Source organism: Prinia subflava, chromosome 5 (assembly GCF_021018805.1).
Source record: "Prinia subflava isolate CZ2003 ecotype Zambia chromosome 5, Cam_Psub_1.2, whole genome shotgun sequence".
Taxonomy (NCBI): Eukaryota; Metazoa; Chordata; class Aves; order Passeriformes; family Cisticolidae; genus Prinia; species Prinia subflava.
Window position 1 is genome coordinate 37,255,795 of NC_086251.1, and position 12,039 is coordinate 37,267,833.

The window sequence follows — 12,039 nt, forward strand, 5'->3', positions numbered from 1 at the left end:
TACATGATTTTAGTGGAAGCATATTTAAAATATGACTGTGAATATTTTTAATCTTTGACTTTTTCTTTTACAGGAGCCTCTAAATGTTATTGATCCCAGTTTGATGGATCTAAATGGTCCAAGTGAAGATGCACTAGAATGGGATGAAACTGACATAAGTAATAAGCTCATCAGTATTCATGAAGACTTAAGTGATCCTGATCAGGAGCTCAACAAGGATGATCTAAACCAGAAATCTGCTTCAGAAGGATGTGGTGATAATGATGTGAATGAAGATGAAAGTATCAATAATCATGGAATTTCTCTATATTGTCCCAACATTACTTCCCCTCCAAATCCTCACATCTATCAGGTCTATAGCCTTCATAATATTGAATTATCAGAAAAAAAACATATGCCTTTTTTGAAAAAAACATCCGGACTCTCCAGTGTAATGCAGTCTAACCTTTTAAACAAAAGTCTCAGTAAAGACTCATCATTTTCATCTACCAAATCCCTGCCAGATCTAATAGGAGGTACCACATTGGCAAAACCATATAGCATGTATCAGAGTGGGAACATAAGCAGGCATTCTGAGAGTGAGAGTGGGATAGTGAGTGAATGTGATACAGAAACTACAAATAATTCAGAAATTTTTTTGCTAAATGATATTGAAAGCAGTCAGAGTAATCCTGAAACTGGGAATGTGGAAAGCCAAGTGGATAATGTAATAAAACCAAAACTAAAGCAAGATGAAGAAGATCACACTAGTCTTTCAGCTGATTTCCAATTGGCTCCTTCTGCATGTTGTGGAAGTGAAAATGATGAGGATTTGGACAGCATTACTATGTCTAAGCCTGGTTGTCTAGAAGAATTGCAAGGAAAACCTGATGTGTTTACATTTTATGATTACTCATATCTTCAAGGCTCCAAATTCAAATTACCAGTGATAATGAAACAATCGCAGATTGAAAAAACACATACAGAGGGTAGTTTTTTTCATGACTTTTGTTTTGACAAAATACCTGGTAAATCTGAACATAAGTCTGGAGAGTCACAACCAGATGGGTTTATTCATGATAATGCTCTGGCAAGTATCTGTGGAGAATCAGATCCCAATTCCTGTAAATCTGCAGAAACTGTAAGAAAATTACCTGTTACAGAGAATACAAGACAGGTTTCAACTTTATCTCATAGTTCTTCTTTAGAATCTCTGTCTGTAGTAGGTGATTTGTTCAGCTCAGGTATTTTTAAAAGTGGAGATGGTCTTCAGCGAAGTGCCTCTTTGGAGAGCTGGCTGACTTCCTACAAAAGCAATGAAGATCTTTTTAGTCACCATGGCTCTGGAGACATAAGTGCAAGCAGTGATTCTGTTGGAGAGCTCAGTAAAAGGACATTAGATCTTTTGAATCGCTTGGAGAATATCCAGAGTCCTTCAGAACAAAAAATAAAACGCAGCATCTCTGATATAACACTCCAAAGTAGCTCTCAAAAAATGTCTTTTACTGGACAGCTGTCTTTAGATATTGCATCTTCAATCAATGAAGATTCAGCAGCTTCTCTCACTGAACTCAGCAGCAGTGAGGATCTTTCTCTCTGCTCTGAAGACATTGTACTACACAGAAATAAAATACCAGATTCAAATGCATCATTTAGAAAACATCTTAATAGATCTGTAGCTGATGAGAGCGATGTCAATGTCAGCATGATTGTTAATGTCTCCTGCACTTCTGCTTGTACTGATGATGAAGATGACAGTGATTTGCTTTCAAGTTCCACCCTTACCTTAACTGAGGAAGAGCTAGGTATCAAAGATGAAGATGACGACTCCAGTATAGCAACTGATGAGGATATTTATGAAGAATGCAATTTAATTTCAGGACTTGATTATATAAAAAATGAGCTCCAAACCTGGATTAGACCAAAATTTTCCTTGACAAGGGAGAAAAGAAAAAGTAACCTCAGTGATGAAATTCAGCGCAGTAAAGAAGTTAGTAATGAGACATCAAAGGCCACTGATACTTTAAGCATTGAAACACTGTTGAATGGTTCAGTACAGAAAATATCAGAAAATAATGGCAATAGTAAGAATATACCATGTGATCATGAAAAAGGGACAAAGAGTCACCCAATGAAAGACATCTCTCAGATGGTGAAGGATCAGCTTGTGGATGATATGGAGAATGGCAATGTCGAAAGTACTCTTGGCAGTCAAAAGGAAGGTCTTGTTAGAGTAGCAGCAACCCCCAAAACTCATGCATCACTTGATGTCAGAGAAGCTGAAAATGAATGCGGTATCTGTGAAGCATTTACAGACAGTTCAGATGATTCACATATGGATGGCAAGGAGACTGTTCTGTCCTCAACTGGATCCAGGAACCCTCCAAAAGAATGTCAAAGTTATCTTCAGCCTGATCATCACTCTGTTGCTTCCTCTCCTGCAAAAAAGCCTTGCCTTGAATCTTCCTCAGAACTTAATTCTGTAGGCATACAAGATACAGCTTTACAGCCTTCCTTACCTAGTGGTCAACAACATAGAATAAACATCACTGAAAAAATTTCTGATTGCTGTGCAGCCTTGAAATCCAGTGAAGCAGAATGCAACTCATCAGCCAATGGTCTTGATTTGTGCTGTAACTGTGAATCTGCTGATTTTGATAAAAAAGGCATAGAAGATGGCTCAGTACACAATTTTGTGAGGGAGATAATAGACATGGCATCAACAGCTTTGAAAAGTAAGTCACAACCTGAATGTGAGTCACCTTCTCCAGCTTCATTAGCACAGATCAAGGAAAAAGTGTTAGAACACTCTCACAGACCCATCCAGCTAAGAAAAGGGGACTTCTATTCTTATCTTTCACTTTCTTCTCATGATAGTGACTGTGGAGAGGTAATCAAATACATAGAGGAAAAGAGCAGCACTCCTGTGCCACTGGACTTCACAGATGAGAGAGAAGATATTGAATGCTTCTTTGAAGCCTGTCCTGAGGAAGAACGGGTTGGGCAGCAGCAGCAGTCAACTTCTAATGGTTCTTCTGAAGCACAAGTTGAGCAGCAGCAACCTATTTCTAACCCTATTTCTGAACCATCTGCAGAGTCACTAGGTGAAGTGACTCCAGAGTCATTAGAAGTTAAAACTTCTTCTGAAGGTAGGGATTTATCTTTCTCATGTGGGGATGACAATGATATAAATATTCCAAATACTAACAAAAAATGTGCATCAAGTAATTCAAAAAATGCTGATGATGATTTGCTGTTTTCAGATGGACAAAATGAAAGTTTGGAAAAGAATTCTCCAGAGGTTAGCACTAAAAAGAGTAGTGCAGGAAAGTCACCTGGAACAGAAGAGAAAAGAGGATGTGTTGCTGCTTCTCAAGAGGCTTCAGCTACAGAGTTTCAGATAAAGCCTGGCCATTCACAGAAAAAGGATGGTTTGCATCAGAACAGAAAAACTCTTACTTGTGAAGAAAATCTCCTGAAACTTCATAAGGAAAGACATATAAATATGCACAGATAGAATGTAACCCTCTCCAGACACATAGATAATTCTAAAAACAGGTATGTACTCTACAAGTTGCACTTTTTTTTAAATTTTGGGTTTTTTTAACTTTTTTTTAAAACTTTTTTTTTGTACAATGAAAGGAGATGAATTGTCAGCCAGGGCTTCTGTTTCATGATAGTGCTGTATAATTTGTTTTGATTACACTACAATCCCAGTTTACATGTCACTAGTCAACAAATGCAGTGAATACTAATTGCTTTTTGCCCTTTGGCTTTGCACTGACTGGAGCTGCTCCCTTCTGGAACAAGTCTGCTATCTTTCAGAACCTGGGAATTCTTCAAACATAATATATCAACCTCCTTTCCCTCCTCAACTGAGGGAACCAGAAACGACCTCTGCTCATTGATGCCTTTCTCTGCAGTCAGCTGGTCTTAGGAGGGGTTCAAAAGCACTTGATAAAGCTGAACTTCCAGTTCTACAAGAACTAGTTCGTTTGACCATTGAGTTGGAGTTCTACAGTATTTCTAGAGAATCATGAAGAATAGCTAAGCAGACTGGAGAATAAAGAGATAATAAGTCATTTCTTGATGTCAGTTTGCCATGATTTTAATTCAGTAAGCCATTATTAAGAACATAATTATTACAACATAGCATTAGGCCAAAAGCTGAGGTTTCCAAAACAGCTCTCTTTACAACATAATGAAAGTGATGTGAGGGTATGGAGAGAGAATATAATGTGAGGGAAATGGAGAAAGAAATTGATAGTCACCCAGCAGTACTGCAACCTTTGGTTCTATTTTCTGGTAAGCATTTTGAAATATGAATGAGATGATGGAACCTAAGGCAAAAAAGATGGTCCTGATCTCTACCAATATTCAAAAGTTCTGGAAATTCTTACCTGGAAATTTCTGATCTGGAATTTCTGACCTCACATAAATGTCGAACAATAACTGCACGTTTAATAACAGAGGAGTATCTACAAAACAAATTTTGAAACAATTCCTAGTATGCAGCAGTGCTGTTTTGAGTCTCACTAATTTGGTGACCCAAAACCCAGCACAGCTCTGTCAAATGCCACTAGTCTTTAGAAACACTCCTCCAGCAGACCACAGCCAGAACAGCAAATCCAAATGCCAATCCAGTTCCAAATTGCCAAATTGCCAATGCTTGCTAGAAGCTGTAGCAAGGGAATTTCCAATAAAACACAAGGCTAAGCATGGGACAGGTTTCCTTCAGGAGTTCTAGAATCTCCACCTGTGGATATTTTCAAAATTCAAGTGGATGTGGCCCTGAATAATCTTTTCTACCTTTGAAAATAGCCTTCCTTTTAATAGGAGGTTGGACCAGTTGATATTTAAGTTTCCTTCCAAGTTATGCTATGATTCCATGATGTTGCCAGGAGAAAAGGCTGTTATTCATCACTGCCCAGGGAAAACATTAGTGTTCTCCTATGGCAAACTATGTAGCTGTAGCAGAGGATTTCATCTGTTTTACACAAAATAGATTTCTTTGCTGCTCTTAAAGATCTAACTTCCTAATTTTAGGTTTTGTTACATTTCTAAGCTTTGCGCTTTCCTTTTATTGACAGTTTACCCAGCATTCCCACATTCACATATATATATCTAGCAAAGCCTTTAGGTTATGACAGCAATAGTCTACAGCTTACTGCTATCTCAACACATCTCTGTTTGACTAATGCATTATCTTGGAACCATCATAGCAAAGAGATATATCTGGAATGGCTTTGTAATAGACTCTTATGACCTGCTGATTGCCTATTAGGTTAATACTTGGACACATCCAAACAACTGGAGAAGCAATGGAAATCAACTATGAATCACAAAACTCTTAGATGATTCTGTGTATTCTACAGTTAAATTAAAATAATTATGTGTATATAGAAGTCTCTGTTTGGAAATTGAGACAAAAGTCCGAGATTGTTAACTGAAACTGATGTAAACATAAGCTTTCCAAGTTATTGTTCTACTAGTTTTCTTATTTTTTCACTCATTTTTATAATATTATTTTGAGGAAGAACACTTGCTGTAGTGAGTGTGATTTTATCCTTGTTCTCATTATTTCACTGATGAAGATAATGACACGTCTTTTCAATTTATTAGTACTCTTGCTCTGAGGATCTCAAAATACTGCCTAAACTTACCTCACTCTTCACAACTTTATAGTTACTTGCATGGTAGCCAGATTTTTTTTTTTTTCCATAAGAAAATACACAGTTTGTGTGAGGTCTAAGATTGGACACAGAGGATAGATTTAATAATAAATGCCCCACAATGCAATAAAATATAATGCAGAATCTGGATACAACAACTTAATAGGGTTATGTTATAGCTTCCACTTTTGCCTAGAGGCTGACAAATTATTTTAAGAGAACAAAGCCTTTCACACTACATTCCCACTTCTTAAATGTAGGAAGATACACTGGCTCTTAACTTGTACATACAGCATTACTTCCATGGAAACTATCTACTGTATTATTCCCAATAGTAAAGTTCTGGAATACATATAGTTTATCTCTGACACACCAAAAATGAAAATCTGAGCTGCTAGGTTTGGTTTCACTAAAGTCTGAGCTCCCTTCCCCCATTCACAAGCTTGATGCTTTAACTTCATCTCTCATGCTATGGGGAATGAATTACAGAAGCAATCTATCCTAATTTGTTAACTTATTCAAATAACAGTTATTATACTTAACTATGCTAAAGATTATCTTTTTGGTGGCAGATTGTTTATTTTTTGATGAGGCTAATTACTGATTTTCCAAAGGTAATTTACATTTATTACTAATACATCTTTTAAAATGTGACAGATAAATGTTGTTCCCATAAGTGTATTATGAAAAAAGTTACTATTTAAAAACACATTATTTAATTTGAAAGATAAATGGCAAACACCATTATTTTTCCTGAAGCACCTGTGCTGTAAGCTCATTTAAATGTGTAATTCCATGTGTAGCTGCAATACTTAGAAAAAAAATCTATATGTGTACCTTAAAAGCATAGTGAGAATTGAAAGCTGAAAAAGGCATGGTTTCAAATGTAGGTTGATTTTGTATTGCTTTAGTATTTACCTTGGCTGTACAGGAGAATAAAACTAATAGTGAATAAATACTTTTGTCAAATGTTGTGATCCCATTGTTTAACAGTGCTACAAAAAAAACCCCTCAGACAAACAAACAAAAAGGGGGAAACGAACACAAAACTCCCACCAAAGCAAACCAAACCAAAGCATAAACAACCAAAGACCATTGTGGGAAAATTGTAACAATTCTATTGGCAGGCTCAAAAATATATCTGACATCAGTGACAAGTCTTTCACATGAGCCACCACGGAGTTCTTCAGCAGAGGTGATCATAAAGCTGTGGTGATTTTATTTCTCAGTTGGGGGTCACCTTGAAAGATCTATCTGTACATGAGATCATGTGATCTTCTGCAGTCACTGTGACCCATGACTCACCAATGGGATGGGAACTTGTAGTTGCAAATTCAATATGCACAGAGATCGATACATTCAGGACATTTATGTGTTCTATCCAAAGTCTTTTCGAGAGGATGCCTTAGAATTCTGTGTGTTAGTTCTTACAAGTAAATCCAAAAAGCTATTTCCCTATGTCTGTATTTTAAATTTAAGTTTTAATTTAATTTAGGGAAAAATAATTCACTAGCACTTAAGAAAGCTAAATTGATTTTTTTCTGAAAGTGCTGGAATATTAGATAGAATATTCTGCCACTTACTATCACCAGGAAAAACCCAGCACTGGTGCTCAAAGTGCCTGACTCTTATTTCCTGCTCAGCAATAGATATTTTGTATGACTTTTTCCTTCCTAGTCTCAGTTTTCTTTTTGCAACAAAATAATGAGAATAAGGATCGATGGCACTTATGAAGAATAGCTTATTTATGTAAAAGTATTTTGAGATCCACAGATAAAAGATGGCACATAAATGCAAAGGACTGTTAGTTATTTATTTACTACAGGAGAAAAAAACCCCATGTTTACATAATGGTTAGTATATAATAATTTACTTTTAGAGACTGGAACTAAAATAATAATCTAAATATTTGCTTACTTTTTTTTCCTAGAGATTTTTATAGGGAAGTAAATAATATAAAGTTCCTTTATAGAGTTTAAAGCAGTCTTTTAAGCTCCTTACAGTACCTGCATTTAAAAAAGCTAAATAAACAGAGAATCTTGTCTTAAGTCTATGAATTACATCATTTTTTAAAACCTTGACATAATCCATCAATGAGACTTTTCTTACTCATGCCAGAATTGTAGAAACCTTTTGATACAATCTTCTGCTTTATTCAGATCAGTTCTTCATTAATATCTAAACAGACGGTTGAGCTTTTCACTGTTTTCAAGAGTATTTCTTGTATAAATGAGGAGGCATGTGGTCAGTTACAGCAAAGAAGATCAGAGGAGATGGTAACTGGATAGATCCAGATACTCCTGCTTAACTTGGAAGGCACATAATGCATGTCTGGAGTGCCTCCCAGGAAATGCCTATGAGATGTACTTTGCACTAATCTTTGAGCTGTATTCTGACAGTTATTTCTTCATAATTCTCATCATAAGCCCATGCTCTTTGCTGAATAGTTCCACCCTAGACTCTGAGCTGGATAATTCTATAGTAGGCAAATTGAACTCATTTCTGGTACTAAAAGTGTCAAAATAGTTATTTACAATTTAAAAATTCAGTGATGATACTGGCAATTCTATTCACAGACCACTTCTGTGACAATCTTTTCCTCTTCTCCATTGAAGTCTCACTATATAGTGTTTGCACAATATTAAAGTAGTTGTTGGATAGATCTTTTTGTTGCTTGACTTTTGAAAATTTTCATGTTTTCATTGGTTGGTGCACTTCTGTGTGCTGAAGGTAAGTTCATAGGTAAAGATGAGGACAAAATCCAGAGAAAAGGTCCAATGTGATGAAGCCTTGTTTCTTTGGAAGCGAAGTCTTTATGAAAACTAGTGACTACATCAATTCATTTTTTTTACACTAACTTGTACCTCAGGCTGTTAAAAGTATTTTTTTTTTGCCTACTGTATGCTTCTGCATTAAAGGCTCTGGCATGCTACCATTTAATGGCTATCTATTATTGTTCTGGAAGACCTATATTTTGCAAATAAAACTTCATTTTCTGTAACCTACTATTACTTTTCTGTTTCCTTTTAGAAACTTGGCTGCAATTCAGGTGCAGGTTCATCCTGTAAACCCTGGGATGACCTCCAATTCCATTGTATCACTGCCCTTCATTAAACTGACTCCCAAGATAATTTTTTTTCCAAATGTGGTTTGTCCATGTTGGCTTTGTGGTCAGGCTGCATATGCTAGTCCTATTTCAGTGATCACTTTGTTTTGTAGCAAGGCCATTTGCTTTCATATGGATTCCTCTCCCAAGCTACCTCTAATGATCTCCCCTTCCTAAATTGGATGCTCTTGTACTACTTACCACTGGTTCTGTTCTTTAAAGTTCTACAGAATTCACGATCAGTCTGGTTCATCTTTTCAGAATTGTACCTGTCAGTACTCTTCTATTTTATGTATCAAATTCAATATTTATCTGTATAATGCATAAGTTTATTGAAAATATTTTGCTTTTAAAGTGACTATTTTGTTGGATTGCAGCAAAATGAAGTCATTGGTACTCTTGATTCAATACATCTAAAAATTAAGCAATTTCAATAAATGGCATTTTATTTATTTAATTTAAAAATTTAATCTATGCAACACTTCAAGAAACAACGACATAGTGTTGTATATTAGAAACTGTTGACATTCTACTGAATTAAGTATAACATTTTGGGTTTTTATGCTTCTTGAGGTGGTAATGAGAAAAAAAGTTTTTAAAAAATGTGTGCCTTGCTGTATTTCTTATACCATTTATTAAAAAGCTGCTTTCACAGTAAAATTATGTTGGTTTGAAAGAGGAAATAGCAAGGTTAAGATGTGTGAATAATTTCTGTATATATGTATAACCAACTGCAAACATTGATGTATAATGACAGTATAAAATGCTTTCATGTTTGTGATGTCCAGTGATGTGGAAATTATAAGCCTTAAAACCATTAGATTGCATGGTAATTAGAATTGGCATAATAAACATAGTTTATTGGGGAAAAAAAAGCAGAATTGGTGATCTGTTTTACCTGCGTTCCAAATACAGAATGCTTTATCAAAATTCCAAAGAATATGGTTCTCTTTGCAAATATTCCCTAGAGATATTCAACTCCTTAACTGGTGAAGATTTGTATTATCTAAATCAGAAGTAAAGGACTTTGGCATTAAAGATTCCGTAGGTCTTTTGGGCCAAACAAGGAGACACAAATAATTAGTACCTTATATAGTATTTTATAACTTTTTTTTTTCATTATTTATCAGCAACAGTTTGTTGTCCAATTCTTAAAATTTCATTCATTTACATAATCTTATTGAATAAGCTCTATCTAGACACTCTATCAGTAGGCTGTTTTGATGACTTAGATTGTACATTTCAAGTGCTTTTATCCTGTGCTAAAACTATATTGAGTGGACAAAAAAGGCCAACCAGCCAGCCTTAGAAGTTAATTCTGCAAACATGCCATTCATCTCCTAAAAACACTATTGGCAAAGAATGTCAGGAAATTTAAAAGACAAGTAATGCCCTCTGATGCCAGCTTTAATCATTATATTTCCAACTATATAAATGCTTTAACAAAAAGCTTCAGCATTCCTCCTTAAAAAAATGTGCATCAGTTTGACAGGCTTAGCTATAAGCAGGGAGAAACTACACTGACCAGAAGATATATTCATGCAATGCTGAAGGAACAGGTATTTAAGAACAGTCTCAGGTTTTCCAAATTATTAACAGCTTCCTATTAATGCAAGAGGGAAATTATTTGTCTCTCAATTTAAATTTTCACAGTGTAGCCTTAGGCAAGCTATGAGGTGTGTAGGGCAGCAGTAACAATGCTTATCTTTAACTATAAGTAAGAAGAAGTATTTATTATGTGAACCTTTTGAATCTGCAGAGATTTCTGCACTTGCACATCTTTTATCATGTACAAGTCTAACAAGGTAACGTATAATTACCTAAAATGTATAACTATATATCTAAAGACCACTTTATTATATTTTAAGTATTTTAAGATAAATATATAAAGTAATTGAAAATATAACTCTAATTTTAGTAAAATTTTGCAGTGACAATTATGTTTATTTATCAGTTATCTCAACCATGATTTTTAAATGGTTTTTACAGAGGAATTGACTTAATTATTCTTCTTTTCTCCCTAGTATTTTCTGGTTTGTGCTATATTTTTTTAAACTTACTTTGACTATAGTCACACCTTGCACTGTGACAACAGGCAAACTAATAATTCAGAGGCTTTTCAGATCTGTCATCTCACCCAACAGACTGTGCAGAGCTCCATCAATTACTTGGACCATTCTATTAGGCCATTTGCCACAAATTCACTTTTTTCCTGGGGGAAAACAGTATTACTTGTCAAATCAATAAACCACATATTAATCATACAATATCTGGAATATTATATAGTCACAATTCGAATGTCTTTGGTTCCTCTCTGAGAGATTAATTTGACTAGTAATCCCAGATGTATAATATTTGGTCTCATGATATAAAGTCATCATTTTTATGACTGTGACACAAGACCTATCATTATCAACTACTCCTTTTTTGGCTAAAAAAATTTACCCTTTAAAAATTTTTTATCCTCATAATTGACTTTGTTGTCAATAAAAATTGATTTCTAAGTGAAACAGTTTTATATATATATATATGTATTCCACAGGACTGTTTATTCTCTTAGCATAAGCCATGCCTGTGGCCATATTGTGCTGGAACTTCTTGCAATTTCCTAAAGGAAAATATTGGTATGGTGTAGAACTAATGTTAATGTACCAAGCGTACCTCTAAGATCAGCCCACACAGAGACTCCTGTATAGAACTCTTTCCTGCTGGTGAAATTCTTTTGTGGCATAGAAGAATGCTGCAAGCTTTCTGCAGAATTTATTCCCTACTAAAGTTCCATAGGCTACTTTTTATTCCACACACTCACTGGCTCGTGCTTGAGCAACATCTGCAAAGTGTGAGGAGGCCATTTGACAGCAATGGCCCTGACACATGGATCTCCTTTTCCTGCCTACTTCACATTCCTCCCACAGAGAGCCAGAGCTCTCCAGCTCTAAGCAAAGAGGGTGCACACTAACACTAGTGCTAAAATACATGCCTGGGACTACAATTTAAAACTTTTCTTTCAATCACATTAGTTTTAAAAATGGATAGCCTTCTAAGCCATGTCCCCAGTCTTTCTCTCTTAATGGTTTGCATTTTTCCGAAGGTAACTAAAAGATTTTTTAGTGGAATACTGCATCTGTACCACTGTACTGGTAAGAAAGTCAGGTGGTGTCTCCATGTTCTTATGGTTGATCGTGCTGTTCACTTTATACATATGTACACATCAATCAGCATGCAAACACATGAAAATATTCTCATATCGTTCCTGTTCTGTCTGCAATAAACTCAAATGAA

General features: G+C 35.3%; 1 protein-coding gene across 1 annotated transcript in view; it reads left to right on the forward strand.

Annotated features, from left to right (window-relative positions):
• AKAP6 (A-kinase anchoring protein 6) overlaps positions 1-9,686 on the forward strand; it is a 211,873-nt gene extending 202,187 nt beyond the window's left edge. The window contains exon 12 of the mRNA XM_063398890.1: positions 74-9,686. Coding sequence (XP_063254960.1) covers positions 74-3,496 — 3,423 coding nt within the window. The 3' untranslated portion in view covers positions 3,497-9,686. The remainder of the gene's footprint in view (positions 1-73) is intronic.
• The last annotated feature ends 2,353 nt before the right edge of the window (positions 9,687-12,039 follow it).